The 22,781-nt window shown below is 41.2% G+C and overlaps 1 protein-coding gene across 2 annotated transcripts; it reads right to left on the bottom strand.

Annotated features, from left to right (window-relative positions):
* aspa (aspartoacylase) lies at nucleotides 1–20,825 on the bottom strand. Of its 2 annotated transcripts, XM_080549913.1 has the most exons (7): nucleotides 20,719–20,825; nucleotides 16,693–16,900; nucleotides 11,564–11,759; nucleotides 11,093–11,186; nucleotides 4,404–4,511; nucleotides 2,059–2,168; nucleotides 1–1,748 (listed from the first exon to the last, which is right to left on the bottom strand). In XM_080549913.1, exons 2-7 carry the CDS (start codon nucleotides 16,854–16,856, stop codon nucleotides 1,557–1,559), a joined length of 864 nt encoding a protein of 287 aa, XP_080406039.1. In that variant the 5' UTR covers nucleotides 16,857–16,900; nucleotides 20,719–20,825; the 3' UTR covers nucleotides 1–1,556. The 2 variants fall into 2 exon arrangements, with proteins under 2 accessions (XP_080406039.1, XP_080406038.1); XM_080549912.1 differs by lacking the exon at nucleotides 20,719–20,825 and having other exon boundaries at nucleotides 16,693–17,032.
* Nucleotides 20,826–22,781: the final 1,956 nt, after the last annotated feature.

The following is a 22,781-nucleotide window of genomic DNA, read 5'->3' as shown; positions in this document are numbered from 1 at the left end:
GCAAGAAATCATTCATAATATGTTTGTGTAGTTTGACAGTTCAAATGAAGTTTGTGGTGCTGTGCTGCCCCCTTGTGGTTGTATAGTATATAAAAACATGGCAGAAATTGTTCTCTTTTTTGGGGGATATTTTAATGAAATTAATATTTTAAATCAGTTGACTTTTACTTACTTCTACACAAATCAAATTATCAAATATATATTTTGAACATATTTGATATGACCATGTACATTTCACAACAGACATCACATATTAAACCAACTTACACTACAAAGAAATGAACAACACTAATATCATCAGCACCTTTTGACTCTAAAGACATGTAAATAGACTTAACTTTGAATCAGAAGATTCACAAAACATCTCTGTTCAGGGAGATAAATCACCTACATATTTCACTGCATTAATATATGGTCTGTATTTATTACACATCAAGAATACAAATTCTATACTCACCAAATGTCATGCAATTACCATTGAAATCACGTACATTAAGGCAATATTAGGACAGCACCATAATAGGGATCATTGAGGTTACAGGTAGCAAAGGGGAGGTTGTGTTATTGTGTTGTAAGCAGCACTCGAGTTGAGGGGGGATGAGATAAAATACTGAAATAAAAACAGTCAAAATCATCCCCCTTCTAAAACTGCCATCCCCCCTTTCCATCCCTTATGTCATTTTATCAATGAACGTGGTATTACTGCTATTTCAACATTTAGTTTCGCGCATATTGAGTAAAATACTGTGGGCGAGGGAGGGGGCACGCACACATGCAATGACATTTTTACCACCAAGTCACTGACGCTGAAGTCACTGACACTGAAGTCACTGACACTGAAGTCACTGACACTGTGGGGATGCTAAAATTGTCCCCATATGATCACATCCACCATCCCCCTGATGTTCTGTTACAACTTGAGTACTGCTTGTAAGGCCACTTTCATGCACTTCTGGCTGTTACAACTATGTTATAACAATGGTCCAAAGAACAATGTTTCAAAGAATGTACTGTAGGTTATACTGTACTGTAGAATGTACTGTAGGTTATACTGTACTGTATGTTACTGTACTGTATGTTATCATTTCAAAATGTGGTATGCCTTCCTGAGCATGAAATAGAACTATATGAGTAGCGCTTTACTTTATGATTCATTTAATATAAATAGATAAATAAACTTGCTTTCCTTCCACCTCATAAAAATATTAGCTGGTATAATAAAGTTATATGTGTATTTAAGAATAGAAAAATTAACAAAGATATATTTTGTTTTCACAACAATTTGGTCCTCAAGATTCAAAATGTTCACAGTGTCATTTTAAAATGTATAGCAGTGCCTAGTACTTTGTACTAATTTGCTTTGCATAGTTAGTTCATCTCATCAATATAAAACAACAAACAAACATGAGAAAAATCTAAACACATGCAGTATAAAACATGTTCTCTAATCATCGATGTGAGAGGAACTATCTTCATTTATTGAAAATGGAGTGTCATTGTGAAAACTAGAGAGATTATTTCTGTAGTTTAACTCATAAGGATTGTGTAACTTTATTCTAGGTCTTTCTGATAGCGTGAGCTGCTAGGTTTTCCCGTCCAGTGATCACAAACGCCTGCTGTTTCTCATAGTAGGCAGCTTCGTTAATAAAAGTAGGATAGACTGTGCCAGCACCTTCATAGCTGATGGTTTTCCCATGGAAGGTTTGGAACATAGGGTCGCCAGGGTTCAGCGGCTCCCAGTCACAGTCCTGGAGGAGGAACAACAAGAACATTCAGAGCTGAAGAGTGCTGTGGTGGACAAAGCCCTGAATCCTCCCAGTGTAAGAAGGTAGTATGGGATTTGGAGTCTTTAGATACACTCTACATTTTAGTTTTTATTTCCTCTGTTAATCTTCTGTATTCATTAATTAATGTCAACGGCATAAGGGCAGTCAACTTTTTTTTAACAAAATGTAAAAACAAAATGACTAACTAAAAACCTTTATTCAATTAAAGCCATTTTCCCTGTCCATTTACAGTATGTACCTGTAGATGTGGGTGTAGATAGATAGTATGTACCTGTAGGTTTGGATGCACCATGGCAATGATGTTTCCATTAGTGTCTCTGGGGTAGTCCATCCTCTCTAACACTCTGAACACCTCCACAGTGCAGGGGGGGAACTCCACACCTACAGAGCACACACAACACAACCAATACACACCAATACACAACACAACACAACCAATACACACCAATACACACACAACACAACCAATACACACCAATACACAACACAACACAACCAATACACACCAATACACACACAACACAACCAATACACACCAATACACACACAACACAACCAATACACACCAATACACACACAACACAACCAATACAATACACAACCAATACACACACAACACAACCAATACACACCAATACACACCAATACACACACAACACAACCAATACACAACACAATATACAACCAGTACAATATAAAATCAATACACTCAGCGTGTGCTGTTGTTGAGACCACACACAGTACACTGTACCATGATTGATATTCCCTATGTCTTTTCTTGTTTGTGGTTGTCTGTCCTACACTAACAGGTTTTTACTATTTTGTTACTTTGGACTTTATTCAGTTAACAATTCAGCAGCACAGCACAGCATTCATCTGCACCGACATGACCCCTGACCCTGAACACCAGATCACAAAACCCTGCAGGTTCATAATGAAATGGAAACTAACCAACTTCCAACAAGCGTGCCAGTCAGTATCTGGAGAGGGAGGGCAAGGAGCAGGCGGCAGATCAGCTGGGGCACCTTCTGCTGGTTTAGGTGGGGAACAACTTACATTTCCATGTTTGGCATTTAGCAGACGCCTTATTCCAAAGCGATTTACAATCAATACATTTGACTAAGGAAGTGAATCATCAATCCACCGGTTCTAGCAGGAAGAGTAATCCAGCTCAGGCCAGGGGCCACTGGCAGTCGTCGTGAAAAAGTGGTTAAGCTTTAAAGTTCTAGAATGATCTAAAACCAATAGCAAGAGGACACTGATACACAATACACAATCAAATGTTACACAACTCAGAGCTTGTTTCATGGATGCAGATTAAGACTATTCCTAAAATAAAAAAAGCATCCTCAACAGAGATTTTTCCATTGCAAGTATAGTTTAATCCCGGACTAGGCTTAAGCTTCGTCTGTGAAACCGGAAACCTAGATGATCTAAAATCCAACATCACCAAAACACAGAACAACCACTCCTTTAACACAATAAAACGTTTATAATACCAATAAAAAAACAACAATGAAATAAAGCAACTGTTAACACCCTGAGGTAAACAGAGGGGGGGGGGGGGAGGAGTTACCCTAGCAGGATCTTGGCGTGGATCTCAAACAACTGAATTATACCTTGAAACTGCATAGACTACACCATGCTTTAAACTGCATCAACTACACCATGCTTTAAACTGCATAGACTACACCATGCTTTAAACTGCATAGACTACACCATGCTTTAAACTGCATAGACTACACCATGCTTTAAACTGCATAGACTACACCATGCTTTAAACTGCATAGACTACACCATGCTTTAAACTGCATAAACTACACCATGCTTTAAACTGCATAGACTACACCATGCTTTAAACTGCATAGACTACACCATGCTTTAACTGCATAGACTACACCATGCTTTAACTGCATAACCTACACCATGCTTTAAACTGCATAGACTACACCATGCTTTAAACTGCATAGACTACACCATGCTTTAAACTGCATAGACTACACCATGCTTTAACTGCATAACCTACACCATGCTTTAAACTGCATAGACTAGACCATGCTTTAAACTGCATAGACTACACCATGCTTTAAACTACACCATGCTTTAAACTACACCATGCTTTAAACTACACCATGCTTTAAACTGCATAGACTACACCATGCTTTTGAAAGAAGGCGGAGTGGGGATATTATGAAAAAGTTAAAGAGGATCATTTTAAAAAGGTTATGATGTTCGGGCCAGAGACAGTTACACACAGATGACTCGCTCACCCATAAGTGATGTCAGAAAATGTCCGTCATTACAATGCTGCTGGCAGACATCATTATGACTCCTATAACAGACATAATGCTGCCACTTGGCCCATAGCCATCTTTCAAAGGGTATTTTACAACAATAAAACATTTGACTGCAAATAGGCAAAAAAACATTCTCATGATATTTGAATTCTCAACCAAATTAAATTGTTCAAACTGCTACTATGTGAATTTCATTAACTGATTTGATTGAATCATTTGCAACCGTATTACTGTGCCTGATCCAGTGGGGCATACCAAAGCTTGTATATTAATCTCTGATGGTATCTTAAATCTCAATCATAGAATTTCACAACCTTACCTTCATTAAAAAGCTCAATAAAGTCCAGGGCGTGTTTTAGTACCAGCCGCATAGTCTCAAAGATGTTACTCCTCAACACCCCCTGAGGCTGGGGGCCGACCTCCAGGCCTGGAAGGAACAGATAAAAAAGCACTTCTTAAACTTGAGGGTCAAGTTCAATCAATGAACATGTTCCACTCCTTTAATCTGACAAAAGACTAAATGAAAGGAACTGTCATGCCAAATCGTGTGCACTGCCAAATCGTGTGCACGGCCATCAGCGCGTCACGACCTAACGCGTCACGACCAGCTGGCGACTGTGACGCGTCAGTCTAGTGTTTTTGAAACCTCCGTTTTGACCGCCATTAGCGAAAAGCTTTAATTTGGCTCTACAAGTGTTAATATGTCATTTTATGACGTTTTAATATGTTTTCAGGCGAGAAAGTAACCATATATATTCACAAAATGTATCCGGTTTATCAAAATAACCCTTATATCTATCTGATCTGACGGTTTTTTTCACAACGTTATTACTTGTCACTTTAAGCCCAGGAGGGAGTTAGCGATTAGCGATGTTTAGCTTAGCTTAGTTTAACAGAAGTATCTTCACTTTTAACATGACTTCCCGTGGCCGTAGAGGGCTGGTCGACGGCTTAAAATGACCGTGTAGACATGTAGACCTTATCCAGCTATAGTCTTGTGTTTCTACCCCGGGCATAGCCGGTGTTATTCACAGACAAACACTCCTGTTAGAGTGGTTCTAGTACACTGGACATAGGTAACACATAGAGAGGCTTCTCCTCTCTCTCTCCATCCTACACCCACCCTGCCTTCTCTCTCTCTCCATCCTACACCCACCCTGCCTTCTCCTCTCTCCATCCTACACCTACCCTGCCTTCTCTCTCTCTCCATCCTACACCTACCCTGCCTTCTCTCTCTCTCCATCCTACACCTACCCTGCCTTCTCTCTCTCTCCATCCTACACCTACCCTGCCTTCTCTCTCTCTCTCTCCATCCTACACCCACCCTGCCTTCTCCTCTCTCCATCCTAAACCTACCCTGCCTTCTCTCTCTCTCCATCCTACACCCACCCTGCCTTCTCTCTCTCTCCATCCTACACCCACGCTGCCTTCTCCTCTCTCCATCCTACACCTACCCTGCCTTCTCTCTCTCTCTCCATCCTACACCCACCCTGCCTTCTCCTCTCTCTCTCTCTCCATCCTACACTACACTACACTACGCATCCTATACTACACTACACTACGCTAGCTCGCGGTGTTCGGGTGACAGCCAGGGCGCGTTCGTAAATACGCTCTGGAAATCTGATCAGCACTCACGGAATGCCTCTTGTCCAATCAAATGACTTGGTCCCTTTATGACGTTGAACCCAGTGTGCGCTCCGGGGCTCTCAGAGCGAATTTACGAACGCAGCCTCAAGTTCAATACTCGCGACACACACGGACTGGTCCAGTTTCACTAACCACTGTGTAGAGTAGTAGACGCATCATTTCTACTAACACAGTAATATGACTACATGATCACACTAGTCTAGTCGTGTTTAAGCCCACGTTTCACTCTCTACTCCTAGACACACACTGTCCTAGTCACACACACTCCTAGTCACACACACACTCCTAGACACACACTGTCCTAGACACACACTGTCCTAGACACACTCCTAGACACACACACTCTTTTTTACTACAGTAAACATTGTATCCAAGAAAAGAAAAAAAAATCAAAGTAAACATTGTCAACAAGAATGAAGCCCTGCATTTTTATAACTTTATATTTGTTTCTCTCTTAGGCAAGTCTAAAGGTTGTGGTGGTGGTGTGTCAATCAATCAATAATCGTTTAGAACGTGTCAGGACCAGGTGGTGACTGTGACGTCATTCTAGTGCGCTGTGTTTAATCCTCCGCACTTTACTCCACCATTTTGCTCTGCTGCCGCACGACGAAACACCTGCTACACGACACACCTGCTACTACAGAGAACTACTAGAACTACTATTAATATATATATATATATATATATATATATATATATATACACAATTAGTATACATATCAGATAATAGATATGGCATCCTATACTAGCCACAGTGAAATTTTCTTATATCTGTCCAAAGCCCAGGAGGATATGTCTGCAGAGAAGAAGCGTGCTCTCCGGAGAGCAGCTGAGAATTACATGCTTCAGGGTAAGATTTGTTAAATTAACCCATAAAGCAATAAAGTAGTGTACTACTAAAAAAACAACAACAACAAAAAACATTATTTAACAAGTCCTGGTCTCTTTTCTCTAATCCTTTTGATGTTTGTTGGGAATTTGTATTACAATAACTAGAAGTGATAAATCATGTACTATGTGCTCATTTAAATAATATGTGAATGCGGTCAGTTGAGAACAATAGGAAGGTCACGCAAAGCCAAAAGAGAGGTTCTGTTTTTGAGCGACAAGAAGAAATACAAGCTCCTGACTAAAAGAACGTTTTATGATTCAAACTGCCTGTAAATTACTTATTTTTACCTATGTGCTAACAACCATTTTACACCTGCTGTTATAATATTCTATTTTTCTGTACTTTCATAACTAATGATTAATGATAAGTCTATTCTTCTAACTTGTAAATCGAATCCTAATATTACTGTGTAACTTCAATAGTTGTGTTTTCACAAGACATTCTGATAACAAGACATTCTGATAAGGACACTGACACAATGCTCTGCTCATACAAAGTACGATATCACCATGGGAACGAGACGCTAGCAGGACACTCAAGCTGATAACATACATACACTCTCGCACCCACACAGGAGAAGAATTGAAGGCCAATGCTAACGAGAAGACTTTCTGCAGCTGCAACGGATTTGTGCTGACACTTGGAAAACTACCAGATAGAGGGGGGGGGGGCATCACCCAGCCCAAAATGTTTAATGAATTGTATAAAGGACTATGTACGGAGGTGAGAGGGACTCTGGTTTTTGGTGGAGCCACTGCAGTTAACTTGTTGACGGCTAGCTGAGATAGGCCTGCAGAGGTGAAGCTAGATAAGACACTTTTCCATGGAAATGAACTATTATTGCTTGCTGATGTGCTTGAATAAATATTATCTTAATGAACAGTTCAGTAGTGGTGCCTAATATTTGATTGGATCATATCATCTTAAGAAGTGATATCAAGGACGTCTCGTTGAGATTAAACGAACTCACTTGTAAGTGACGACTCAATTAAATCGATTCTGGAGAAGTTGATCGCCTTACATGTTGTAGATGGTCTCATGTATTATAGGCCCAAGAAGGGACAGCCACAAAGGAGGGTCATCATGTCAGACGAGGAAAAGGAGAAAGTGCTGACCGAGGTCCATGCCGGTCACTTCGGAGTGAAGCGCATGATTAACAAGATTAATCTGCGCTTCTTCTGGTTTGGCATTGTGAAGGATGTGAAAGACTGGGCAAGCAAATCTATTATTTCTTTAGTTAGTTTTTATGTTTTACAAACAGTAGCAAGATTGTATTTTACACACAGATAATATTCATTCATTCACATTTCATTTCAACTTGCACTTTACTGATTGTTTCAAGGTCCGTACCTGCGTGGCTTGCCAGAGGTTTGAGAAGGTGAAGACTGAAGCCCCTGAGCTGAAGAGCATCAAGCCTGTTTCACCGTGGTACATGATTGGTGAGTTCTACACTTTTATATCCCAATTAATTTTTTGGGGTTTGACTTGTTTCCCACCATGCTTTCTTTCAGTATGCTCTTTTAGTGTGAATGTTTTACTTCCGCTTGTCCAATGTTAGAGTATGCCAACACATTTTTCTTGCTAGGTGTGGACCTCATCGGACCGTTCAAGGCCTCATCCAAGAATAGCAATCGCTACTGCCTCACAGCGACAGATTTCTTCACCAAGTGACAGTTACATTTGTTGGGAATTTGTATTAAAATCACTAGAAGTGATAAATCATGTACTATGTGCTCATTTAAATAATATGTGAATGCGGTCAGTTGAGAACAATAGGAAGGTCACGCAAAGCCAAAAGAGAGGTTCTGTTTTTGAGCGACAAGAAGAAGACAAGCTCCTGACTAAAAGAACGTTTTATGATTCAAACTGCCTATAAATTACTTATTTTTTACCTATGTGCTAACAACCATTGTATACCTGCTGTTATGATATTCTATTTTTCTGTACTGATTTTATACTTTCATAACTAATGATTAATGATAAGTCTATTCTTCTATACTATACTTTAACTTACAAAATCAAATCCTAATATTACTGTGTAACTTCAATAGTTGTGTTTTCACAAGACATTCTGATAACAAGACATTCTGATAAGGACACTGACACAATGCTCTGCTCATACAAAGTATGATATCACCATGGGAACGAGACGCTAGCAGGACACTGCTGATAACACACAGTACACTCTCGCGCACCCACACAAGAGAGGAATTGAAGGCCAACGCTAACGAGAAGACTTTCTGCAGCTGCAACGGATTTGTGCTGACACTTGGAAAACTACCAGATAGAGGGGGGGGCATCACCCAGCCCAAAATGTTTGATGAATTGTATAAAGGACTATGTACGGAGGTGAGAGGGACTCTCGTCTGGTGGAGCTCTTGCAGTTAACTTGTTGACGGCTAGCTGAGACGGGCCTGCAGAGGTGAAACTAGATGAGACCACTTTTCCATGGAAATGATATTGCTTGCTGATGTGCTTGAATAAATATTATCTTAATGAACAGTTCAGTAGTGGTGCCTAATATTTGATTGGATCATATCATCTTAAGAAGTGATATCAAGGACGTCTCGTTGAGATTAAACGAACTCGCTTGTAAAGTGACGACTCAATTAAATCGATACTAGAGAAGTTGATCACCTTACACCTTTCATCCCCATCCACCCAGTACACTGGTAAGTCACATTGAATAGGGATTATTTAGAAATGTGTTTACTCACAAAATGTTATTTTGACTGTACATATCTGTGCTTGTTTGTGTGTTTACACTAACAAGATGGTTATTGCTTACCTCAACAGGAGAGCTGATTGGTGTGATGTTACCTAACCCCCCAGATGTTACCCACCAACCCTCCAGATGTTACCCCCAACCCTCCAGATGTTATCCCCTAACCTCCCAGATGTTACCCCAACCCTCCACCACCACCTCAGACACACCACCACCACCTCAGACACACCACCACCACCTCAGACACACCACCACCACCTCAGACACACCACTACCACCACCACCTCAGACACACCACCACCACCTCAGACACACCACCAGGATGTGGTAGAGGTGGTCCTCACGGAGGATGTAGCAGGGCTGGACAGGGACTTATGTACAGGGGAACGGGCCCTCACGGAGGACGTAGCAGGGCTATCTGTGTATTTATCTGTTCTATTATTGTTGAATTTGTGAATGATATGTTACTCCCTAACTATTATTATATACCTGATTGTAACCTGTACAGTTCTTTTGCAAACGTTATCCCCCTGAAGTGTTGTGTATTTATATATAAAGTTTATTCTGTTTTCTGAATCAGTGTGGACTCGTGGTGTGTTTGTTCATCGTCTGACATTGGCACGTTTTATTACAATATCAACTACTATACTAGTCCAAAAGTTACATATGACTGTAGTTATCATAACTGTACATGTCCTACTCTAATGGATCTTGAACGAAACGCGCATTTTTTTTATTAAGTTGAATTGCTGAGTTGCGTTTGCAACTTTATGAGAAAATGATCTGCTGATCAGACCACTCTAACAGGAGTGTTTGTCCGTGAATAACACCGGCTATGCCCGGGGTAGAAACACAAGACTATAGCTGGATAAGGTCTACAGGTCTACACGGTCATTTTAAGCCGTCGACCAGCCCTCTACGACCACGGGAAGTCATGTTAAAAGTGAAGATACTTCTGTTAAACTAAGCTAAGCTAAACATCGCTAATCGCTAACTCCCTCCTAACGTCAGATCAGATAGATATAAGGGTTATTTTGATAAACCGGATACATTTTGTGAATATATATGGTTACTTTCTCGCCTGAAAACATATTAAAACTTCATAAAATGACATATTAACACTTGTAGAGCCAAATTAAAGCTTTTCGCTAATGGCGGCCAAAACGGAGGTTTCAAAAACACTAGACTGCCGCGTCACAGTCGCCAGCTGGTCGTGACGCGTGCCAGCTGGTCGTGACGCGTTAGGTCGTGACGCGCTGATGGCCGTGCACACGATTTGGCAGTGCACACGATTTGGCATGACAGCTCCCAGGCTTTGGAATGCTCTGCCCTTGGATCTTAGATCAATGCTGGCTCGGTCGAGGTTTTTAAAAAGACTGTGTTGTATAGACAGGCTTTTGGATAGCCCCAAGGACCTGTCTTTCTGTGTCCTGTTGATGTTGTTGTACACCTGTTGTCTGTTACTTGTTTTTATTTTCACTTGTTTTGCCTGTTTTAACTTGCTGTGGCTTTCGCTCTTGTATTATGTTTTATTGTGTTTCTTCCTTGTTATGTAAAGCACTCTGTGCCCCTTGGTCTGGGAAAGGTGCTCTATAAATACATTTTACTTACTTACTTACTGTATTTGTCTAGATTTGTCTAAATCTACTGTATTTGTCTAAATCTACTGTACTTGTCTAAATCTACTGTATTTGTCTAAATCTACTGTACTTGTCAGACATCTTTCCCAATTCCCTGGACTCACCGACGGGGTGCTTGGCCACGGATCGTGAGGTTGAGTACTTCAGTAGCGGGTGCTCAGTCAGTAGAACTGGACAACTGGCTGGAGCAATGGCTTTCTGCATGACAAAAGAAAGATCTGTCCATTTCTGAACAAACACACACTCAACACAGAAACATGTTCTCCTCTGTAACCGGAACAGTTGAAACACTGTGGTCATAAATATACCAATAAAAGGTAAGATATTAAAGCACTTGAACAATTTTAATTATCTTCACTTCTTAATCCCTTCCTCTATACATTACCAAGCTGTCTGACCTATGGACTCCACTGGTTAACCGATATTCTTAAATGGTAATGTCATTCTGTTATTCAACAACCTAATCTATCCATCATGCATATAACCTTTAATATCAGTAAATGATCAAAGGATTGTCAAAAGTGACCACGGTAGAATAAGAGAATAGATAATAGAGAGAGAGTATAGCCTGTCACCTTAATGTAGTGCATCATCTGGAGGTTGAAGTGGTCCTTGGAGCTCTCCAGTATGAGTGTGCAGCCCATGTTGGATGTGGTGTTGTGGAGGTCAAAGATGACTTCATAGGCATCAGGGCTCCCCTTCGGTCCAAACATCTGGTTGATCTCCTGGGCCCGCTGGACCTCGTAAGGCATGTCATCTCCACCAGGGGCACTGTGGAGACAGCAGACAACAGCTTATCAGGTAGTTCAGCAACATGCCTTGCCAATAGCATTTTTACTCGACTCTAAAAAGATATCAGATATAAGATATTATTATAAGATGTTATAAAAGATATAAAAATATCAAACTAGTTTCAAACTAAGTACAAATATAACATTTACAGTTATATTTAAATTTTTGGCATTTAGCAGACGCCTTATTCCAAAGCGACTTACAACAGATACATTTGACTAAGTAAGTGTATCCACCAGTCACAGCAGGAGAAAGTAATCTATGCTCAATCCAGGGGCCATTGGCAGTCCCAAGGATTTTATTTTTTATTTTATTTTTTACACAGGAGAAACAGTATAGGCGGGTAGTAGATGTCTCAAGAAAAACAGTATAGGCGGGTAGTAGAAGTCTCAGGAGAAACAGTACAGGGGGTAGTAAATGTCTCAGGAGACACAGTGCAGGGGGGTAGTAGATGTCTCAGGAGAAACAGTACAGGGGGTAGTAGATGTCTCAGGAGAAACAGTTAAGGTGTAGCCTGAAGAGATGGGTCTTCAGTCTCCGGCGGTAGATGGGAAGTGATTCTGCAGTTCTGTCAACCGTGGGAAGCTTGTTCCACCAGCAGGGAGCCAGTATAGTGAAGAGACACGACTGCCGCATCGGCGTAGAGGTGGTGGAGCCAGTCGGCCAGCAGAGGTGGAGGAGCGGAGTGAACGGGCTGATGTTTGGGGGGTGACCATTACTTGCAGGTAGCAGGGGCTGATGCTTTTGCCGCCCAGTAGGCGAGCACCAGGGTCTTGAATCTGATCCAAGCTGCTATCGGGAGCCAGTGAAGGGTGCGAAGAAACAGGGGAACAGCAGCATTCTGGATGAGCTGCAGCCAGCAGTGCGTTGCAGTAAGTGCTGGAGTGCTGGACCAACAGTTGAGCTGCATCTCTGGTGAGGAATGGACGTATCCTTCTGATGTTGTAAAGGAAGAATCTGCAGGAGCATGCTGTCGCTGCGATGTTTGCCACACAGGATAATTGGTTGGGGGGGGAGGGGACATAAATAGTTGAGTGTCGTCTGCGTAGATGTGGTAGGAGAACCCATGTGAGGAGGAGAGCCAAGAGACTTGGTATAAAGGGAGAACACTAAAGGCCCTGGGGTACCCCAGTGGTGAGGACAGCGATCCTCTCCAAGTCACCTGGTAGGAGCGATCAGCCAGGTAGGAAGCAAACCAGGAGAGTGCAGAGCCAGAGATGCCCAGTTCTGAGAGGGTGGAGAGAAGGATCGGGTGGTTTACTGTGTCGAAGGCAGCAGACAGGTCCAGGAGAATGAGAACAAGAATGAAAATGAGAGAATGAGAACAAAAGCTTGAGCAGAGTGGAGAGCCTCCGTGACAGCAAAGAGAGCAGTCTCAGTAGAGTGCCCAGCCTTAAAGCCGGATTGGTGGGGATCAAGGAGGTTGTTCTGAAGGAGATAGTGAGACAGTTGGTTAGAGACAGCACGTTTAAGGGTTTAAGGGTAGAAAAGAAGGAGAGAAGGGATACCGGTCTGTAGTTGTGGACAGAAAACAGGCCCGGGACAGATCCTGTGGATAGGGAGGAGTTGATTACGGTGGAAGGAGGAGTTGATTATTGGAAAAGAGGGGAGGGGATGGGATCATGAGGGCAGGTGGTTGCCCACTTAGTTTTAGAATATCATCAGGGGGGCGGGGGGAAAGAGATAGTTAGCAGTGTTAGTGTGAGGTGGAGAGAAGGAGCTGCTAATGTCATCAACCTTATCTTCAAAGTAGGTGACAGGAGTCAAAACAGGAGTCATCCGCAGACAGGGAGGAGGGAGGTGGGTTGAAGAGTGTGGAAAATATGTAGAACAATTTCCTAGGGTTAGAGGCAGAGGATTGTATTTTGGAATGATCGTAGGATGCTTTAGCAGCTGATGCAGAGGCGTAGTTGGAGAGGAGAGAGTGACAAAGGTTTAGGTCATCAGGGAGGCCGATTTTTCTCCATTTCCTCTCAGCTGCGCTTCCTCTGAGCTCGATTCTAGCATGTGGTGCTTCAGAGAGCCAAGGAGCGCGTGGAGAGGATTGTGCTGGCTGCAGAGATGTTGTGACATGTCGGATGCTTTAGCAGCTGCCCCAACCTAACATTTATTGTAAATGTTAACAATTCTTCAGTAATATGCCCATGCACAGCCTCAGAAGACAAGTGGCTTTGGAATTTCTAGAAGGACGTTTTGTGCTTTTTAGAGAAGGAAACTACTTGTCCCGTTTTCTACCACTATATTGCTGAGTTTAGCTGGTGTTGCTACTGAACAAAACAACTAGATCGGCCTAAGATATGAACACAACTTTAATCAGAAAGAAAGCCACACTAAACCACAAATAGTGAGCAGCACCCCATGGTATTGTGATAAGCTTCTTTTCATGCAGGACAAGCTGTTTGAGCAACCTAACACCTCTCATGTTCTTAACTCCTGGAGTGTACGGTCACATGCCTCTGATTATCACGAGTCCTGCAGCTGGACTTGAAAAACCTGATGCTCTGCAGACAGCAGAATCCTGTTATGTACGACTTATTCAGTGCTGCAGGAGGTAACGTTGCACACACACATATCATGTTACCTTGGGAACGAGGAGGGCAGTCAACTGACACTTCCCAGGTCTATCTCTGTATCAAATAGTAGGTTGAACACTTGATCTTTTGGCACTTCTTATATTTATATTTATTTATTACTTTTTGCACTATGATGTTGGTTTGCACTGTCTTGTCCTGTCCTGTTGTAAACTGCGCTCCACTGTACCAAACCAAATTCCTAACATGTTTACATGTCATGGCAATAAGTAAGTAAGTAGTAAGTAAGTAACGTTTATTTATATAGCACAAAATGTACAACGACAAGAGCCGCCCAAAGTGCTTAACAGATCAAATATAAAGAGAAAAACAAGATAAAAGAGATAAAATACAGATTAAAGAAAACTGATCAAATAGAAAATTACACTAAAAACAAGGTGCAGTACAAATAGAAGTGCAAAGAGTGCAGTGTCGGGAAGGCAGGCTCACCTCAGGTCAAAGGCCAGGGAGAAAAGATGTGTTTTGACATTTTTTTAAAAGCCTCAATGCTCTCTGATGTGGAGGGGGAGACTGTTCCAGAGCCTAGGGGCCTATGTAGCAGTTGATTTCTACAAATACGAATAGATTCACATTTAACCCACCTTGCTAAGAATGCCAACATTTCAAACATCTCAAATCTGGATCAGAACAAAACATCAAAGATCAAAGAAAGATAAAGATCATCACTATGTCAAAGCAGGAAAGGCCTATTTTGGAACAGTGGCATTTCTAAATGTACTGTAATTAATTACTCATATTCATATTCATGCTTGCATTCAAAGGACATGTTTTTACAATTTGGAGGACAACTACAAGACAGCATTATGAGTCCTCAAAGCCCATTCTTCTCACATAGACTTGAGTTTCTGAGCACTAATAACATCCCTGGGCATCTCATCTCTAAGTGATAACTAAACTCACCATGCTCCATTCATATCACTCTATAGATTCCCAAAAGACTGTCAAACTGCTCCCTTCCTCTTCCGTTTTTTTTTTTTTACATTTCTAAAACAACAAATGCTCCCATGCTGAACCAGCGTGTTCTCAAAGCTGCTCCACAACATAATGGCACCTGTGCTAGCTATGTTTGTCTCTTTCTCTTCCCCACGCAACCCTTTTTACAATCCTCTTTTCACTGCATATCTAGTAATGTCCGGATACCTGTAGTTGGGCCCATGCCATTGGCTCAATAGAGACTGGCAGGTTTGGCTGAATGCATGTACCGTACACTTGCACATTAGAAGAATAGTGTATAGTGTGGCAAATGCATTTACATCAACAAAAGGCAATACCACGCAAAAAAAATCCAAGTTTAATCTACATACTACCGACAACCTATCTGTTTTAAGGTTGAGGGGGGCATACAGCATGGCTATCTTTAGAATGTCTCTTGCAGGGGGGGATATCTTCTTACTCTATGTGGGCTTAATGTTTTTACAAGTAAATAGTGTGTCCTGAATAGAGTTAAAGCTGGATTTCCAGTCCTAGATCTATCTAGATGAAGTTTTCTCCTAGACTGAAAAGCACCTTCAATTGACAGTCTCTGTACCTGTGAAATGTAAAGTCTGAGCTGGCTCCAATTTGCTTTAGTAAATGGTTCTGAACTGAGCAAAATACCTAACAACTCTGAATACTCTGCATGTTTTTGACAAAACAATAATCATTCACTCCGAGTTTCAGTAAACAGTCTGTAAAAGCTAAATCCTATAATTAATTAGAGGAGCAGTGTTCAATGACCACACTGTTACACTGAAGTACAGGTTTTCTAAACATTTTGTTCTTGGAAAAAATACTATCGGCTAATGCCAATTCAGAAACAAGAACATTTACACGTTTAAACTAGACAGGCTACAGTTGAATAACCTTGTGAAACAGACTGTTCCTGCCAATGACATTGCAATCAGCCCAATCATTCTGCTTCCATGCACAGTAGAAGAAAAAGACTCATGTGGAATTCCCTCACGTTTGCCCAGAGAGGTTTGCCCAGAGAGAGAGGGGGCTTGGCTTCACATCAGCTGAGAGAGGGTCACTTTGCAGTTTATGTAGAACTCTGGACTATATGTACGATTATTTCTCACGTGTTAATAAACCACATGGGGATTCCATATGGCCTGTAGTATGTATATGCTTATAATAAACGTAATTGTGAAATCAACTAGCCTGCATACGTTGCTACATATTTAAAGAACACTTGATTATAATTTGTTTACATGAAGCCTGAGTTAGGATTTAGGCTTATATATGTAGAAAAATAAAAGTCACAAGAGAAGACATTGCCAAAATAACTATTGATCTTTGGGACATAAGGCAAGATGAAGGTCTCAAAGGTCCATGCCGTTTACCTGAGATTCTCTGGCGTGAAAGCTCTGTTCAGATCTGTGTCCACATATCTGGAGCATTTCTCCACGGCTCTGGGGTTGGTTATGAAGGCTTTGGTCTCAACTCCCTTTCTCTGGATCTCTGCTCCGTTCCTGATCCAGAGGTTCACCAGCGTCACACCTGACATCTCATTGCCGTGTGTGCCTCCAAAAATAGCAACTCTTCTAGCTTCTTGAAAACAGAGAACATCAGGACATGTCATAGTGATGACAAGTGTGGAAATGCTCAAATTAACAATTTATAGCGCGAGCGTGAGGGCTGGAGAGAGCAGCGGAAAGTTGCGAGGCTATTTAAAGCTCTGTGGACGTTTCTTAGGCTAAATGACCTATGCTGTTCCCCGGGTACACTTACATAACACCGCCACCGGACTAGCGGGATAATAACTCACTGAACACAGAACTCAGCCTTACTGAGAGGGTTGGGCCATCCTCTCACAGCACATTTCATGGGTGGCTTCGCTGTGCAGACTTACTAAAGAGAAATATTGCATTATTACCAGGTCCATTTTCTATGTCACACTGAAATTGTAACATTTCCTAAATGCATCATGCTGTTTTAAACCGTAGCCGACATCAAGTTGTTCAACTCTGACATTGTACACCATGTCATCAGCCATTATCAGGTAGGCCTACCAAGGTGAAGGTTATTAAAGTTATTCAACAACACAATCATTTTGTCATTGTTAAAGCACCACTCCATATCTGGCCATGCAGTATTTTATTGTTCGAATTAGTATTACTACTATTGAACAAATCAAATCAAACTTTATTTATATAGCCTTTCGTGCAAAATTGCAATAGTGCTTAACAATATAAAGAAAACACGACAATGCAATGAAAATACAATACAGTGAAAAATAAATAAATATATATGTTAATAAAAAGAGACATGGTAGAACAGAGAGACCAGTGTAGCACAGTAGAATAGGGTAGATTAAAGATGAATTAAGAGAATGGCAAAATAAAACGTTTTTTAAGATTGATTTTTCACGGTGTTCACAGATTATGACGCCCTCAGCTCCTCTAGCAGGCTGTTCCAGAGAGATTTACACATTATTTGATAAACAGCTGAAACACATTTCATTTCAAGGAATTCTGACAAGTAGACTATTTAACCATGATATCAAAGTGGTATTTTTAGTCAAAATATATATTCAGGTCATATTTGACAGTTGTAGAGGCATGATCTTCTATCACATAATGTATGCTGTACTGAACACATTTACTGAATAGAATCACATTGCAACTGTTTTAGACAAAAGGAGTGAACAAGGTCAAAACAAAACCCTCTCATGCAGCACTTGAAGAAACACATTGTAAAATATTTTAATAGTAACATAAGTCGTTCTCTGTCTTTTGTTGTCCACTAGGTGGCGCGGTAGGGTCGAAATCCACTGTCAATGGATCAACCAGGAGCAGGGTTGTGACCATTGAGGGTTGTGTTGACCGTAATATTTGTGACAGAGTATTCTCATTCTCACCAAATATAAAATGTCATATGTATATATATATATATATATATATATATGTATACAAAAATGTAAAATGTATGTATAATAAAAAACCATGAATGACAATAAAGCCTGTAAACATATGATGTATTATTAAATTATACAATTGGGCAAAAACAGTGCATCTCAATATGAAAAAATTAAAATAAAAGCAAAAGCGTCTAATTTGGAGACCGGTTTTCTCAAACAAATCCTCTGAACATCTAACCCTAGCTTTGCACACTAGTGACAGAACTGAACTGTAACAAACACTTTTTTTCTGAAATGTCCATGTTGCAGAGTAGACCAGCACCTATCGGGTGGACGTAAACAAGGGGGAGGGTTAGGGGATAGTGTTGAAGGAGATCATTGGTTGGTAGGAGATTAAGATGATGATTAATACAATGGCTATGCGTTTCCAACAGTCTTTCTACTGGCTTAATGAAGGCCACATTTAACGTGTTGGTGCAGCAGACCTTTCGGGGATTCAAGCAGAAGTCTCTGGGAATGGAATCACTTTCCTACATTTCCGATGTGCTCACCGGCATAAAACACATGCCTGCAAAATACCATAAACAGTACCTTGTAAACTAAAATAATATTAAATATATATATATATTTCTGCCCAGCAAACACCATGGGGATTATCTGACCTAATTGTCAGAGAAAGAATATTTCTGTATACAGGCTGGTGGTGGATTGCATAGGGAGTCAATTCATTCATTAATTGCAGCAACAACATGTTCACACACTAACTATGTTTTCATATGAACTCTTTGGACAATGGAGGAAAAAATCTCCCATAACACAAAAGCCCCTTTGCCATCCCAAAGTCCATATCAACACTACTCATTGCAGTCAGTCATGAGGTAGTCCTTAGTTGGATCATGAAGTCTCTTCTTTCTTCTTTTTTTCTTGTTTGATGTTGACACCATTTCATCAGAGTGTGATATAACATTGATCTCTGGTAATATAAGGCAGACAGGCATAATCTCAGAAATCATCTCTTCTGTCTGTCTTTCTATTGTGCCCTCATGAGCTACTACCAACCCTTCATGCATTTGTCTCTCTTTCTTCTTCTTCGACTCTATTTCAGTGGACTGGGACACAGAGCTCTGTACCTCATTGTCTACAGATTCCCTTCTCTTTTTCCTCTTCCTCTTCCTCTGTGTGTCTGTGTCATCAGAATTTGACACAGGAATATCAGGTCTCTGTATCAAAGCATGTTCAGCTTCCATTCCTAATTCAGTTGCGATGTTCATATTCTGTGAGATTTCATCACCACATTGCAGTCTTTCCTCTGAATCAAGTTGGGTGGATATTTTTTTCTTTTTCTTCTTCTCTTTTTTATGTGAAACGGCGTCATCCTCCATTAAAGCATATGATTTGTTCAGAGAAATCACAACACTATCTACTTCCTGTGGTGCTGCTGCTGTATCCTCATGGATGACATTTCTATGGTCTTTAGATCGCTCCTTTTTCTTCTTTCTTGAGCTTGTGATCTTGAAAGTTTGAGAAGGTTCATTTTCCTTTTCATGGCATTCCTCTATGCCCATGGGGGTTTCTATAACCCTGTCCTTATCCTTATGTTTCTTCTTTTTTCTTTGTGACACCACATCACTGGATTCAGACACAGAACTCTTAAGTGTTTCATGACATTCTTCAGTATCACCTTCTTGATGTTGTACCATAGTTTCTTTCTCAGCTTTCCGTCTCTTTTTTCTCTTTTTACTCTCTGTGACCATATCATCAGAATTCAACTCTGTGTCCGGGGAAATACCAACATTATGTTCTTCACGTCTTGCCTCAAAATCTTCAGATGTGTCAGTAGTAAGTATTTTGTCTTGTTTACGTTTCCTCTTTTCACATACAGCGACTTCTTCAGATTGAAAGAGAGCACTTGTAATCTGATCCATGTGAGTATTCTTTATCCCTGTATAATTTTTGCTCCCTGTGTCACAATGAGAGGACGATTCCCTCCTTTTCTCCTTTCTTCTCTTCTCTCTTGGTGACATCATCACATCTTCACACTGGGAGACTGGATTCTCAGCAATCTTATCCTGGGACATCCTGTCAGCCTCTCCTCTCTGTAGGGTCCCTGTAGTTACACGAGTGGCTGTATCATTATGATCATCTCGACACCCAACTCCCTCTTCTATACTCTCAACATCCCTTTTCCTCCTCTTCTTTTTCTTGTGTTCATTGATTTGTCCTTCAACATTTGTACAATCTTTTGTGACTTCTGGGGCTCTTAAAGGATGGGTATCATATTTTTGTTGAACATCTCTTGTCTGGTGAAGGTCATGATGGTCTGATAGATGGTCCACACTCTGGGCCTCAAGATCCTCTAGGAATCTTTCCAAGTCGCTTCCTGTAATTTCCCTCAAATAAGCATTAGGTGAATTTATCATTTCACCTGAAAGGTTCATAAACATTCTCTCTTCATCTCTTGATCCCTCACCTACAATATCCAACACCTGACTTTCAGTTAACAACTCACTCAGTGATGTCACTGTACTGGGGTCCTCTTCCACCACCTCCTCCTCCTGGTGTTTATGGATGTTTCCCGTATTACATGTCCTTGATCTGCTCCGCCGTGATCTAGTCTTGGAAACCAAGGGAACTCGGGTTTTGAGTCTTTTGACACGTGGACGGGGTTGACCCCAGTGTCCATATCTGATCTCCTTTTCCGCTGATGGAATAAATACATCAATATCCTGTAAGAAATGTTTGTATTAAATTAACTTCAGACCAGTGTTGAATGGCAAATGCTGCTTGACTCATAACTAGAACTCAGAAAAATGACCAGATTCATACGATTTGTCATACGCACCACAACTCTGATGTCATCTTCATCACTACCTTCAGATTGCTCCTCCTGTCTGTAGGTAAACAAGCATTATTATGCATTTCAAAAATCATTCAAAAGGAGCTCAACGATGACACGGTATGTGGTCTCTATTTCATAACTGATATCTATCCAAAGACAGTCTCCAGACATCACCTCAAATGTTTACCCTTTCAAATTAGGGTGACCAGATGTCCCGCTTTGCGCGGCCACGGGGCCAGTGTCCATCTGCAACAAAGCGCCGCAACCAAGCGCCGACATGTTCAGTTGCAGCAGAACGTCCAGATTCTATGGAAGGTCTTCAGCCTATCAGGAAACAGCATTCATGTTCCCATGGCAACGTCGTGACGTATTTCCGGGTCCAACGTTTGCTGAGGCACTCTCTTCGAAATTCTGCAGTGCTGTGTCCCTTGTTGTATGAATAGATCCGAGTTGAGAAACGATTGAACTGTCATTCTACTGCTTTCCTTGTAATTCTCTGGTGCGGGGAATGTTTTGATTTGAACCCGGAAATTGCTAAACGTCACGCGTGACATCGGACTTAACAACCGGTGGTTCGCACATTCAGCCAACTCCCTATATCCACGTGGGGCCGTTGCCATGGGAACATGCTGTTTCCTGATAGGCTGAAGACATTCCATAGAATCTGGACGTTCTGCTGCAACTGAACATGTCGGTGCTTGGTTGCGGCGCTTTGTTGCAGATGGACACTGGCCCCGTGGCCGCGCAAAGCGGGACATCTGGTCACCCTAATTCAAATATGAGAGCTGTAGCAAACTTACTCTGGTAGTGGAGGTAATCCATCATCTTCATCCAAACATCTCTTTGGTAAAGCTCGGTCCAGGGTTGCGTTCAGTGCTTTGACGCATTCAAAAAAGCCTCCAAGTGCTGAACTCTTTGAAAGCAAAGAGTGATTAATGTCAGTGGGTCTGAGACATTATTATGGAGTTAAATAAACTAAGGTTAGGGAGGACACACCTCAACTAACCTCAAATTTCACCCCAAACTAATTACCTACTATACATTGCAATATCCAGAGTCCTCCCACCTGGACACACCCACTTCAGACAACCAATCTCCATCACACTCCTAAATTTCGTTGTTTGGTACCTGTACTGTAGCAATGACAATAAAGTCCATTCATTCATTCATTCATTCATTCATTCATTCATTCATTCATAAATCCATTTCACAATAACATCCTGTCCAACTCTTCTCATTAAATATCCCTAAACACATTCAGTTGCAGGTGTGGTTTTCAGACACACTGAAATAGAGCATCCCAAAGTACTACCAGAAGGTGGAGTTTATTTAATCATGGAGAGCTGCATATACTCTTACCGCAAGTGTCACACTCTTCAGATATGGTGATGCTCTATAGTATGTCCTCCCTCGGCTAGACAGGCATTTACTTCCGTTAACCTTGTCCAGGAAGGGAAACGAGTACTTTTTCAGCTTGTAGTTTTCTGCTTTCCACTCTCTGACAGTGTTGCAGGTTGTAATTGCAGAGACAGCCCGAGTTCTTTGATGACTGGAACGGCCATCTTCCTCCCCACTCTCTTCTGAGTATATGGGCTCTGACCTCTTCTTTGAGTGACATCTTTTCACTGACCTCACCACCTCTGTCACTGGATGTTGTGTTATAAACAGGCTGTCGTCTGAATCACTGCAAGGAAACACAATGACACAATAACACAGATTAGCAAAGAGAATGG

Source organism: Nansenia antarctica (assembly GCF_963989245.1).
Source record: "Nansenia antarctica genome assembly, chromosome: 20".
NCBI classification, from domain to species: Eukaryota; Metazoa; Chordata; class Actinopteri; order Argentiniformes; family Microstomatidae; genus Nansenia; species Nansenia antarctica.
The sequence above is the reverse complement of the archived record's forward strand: the minus strand, read 5'-3'. Positions and strand labels throughout refer to the sequence as shown.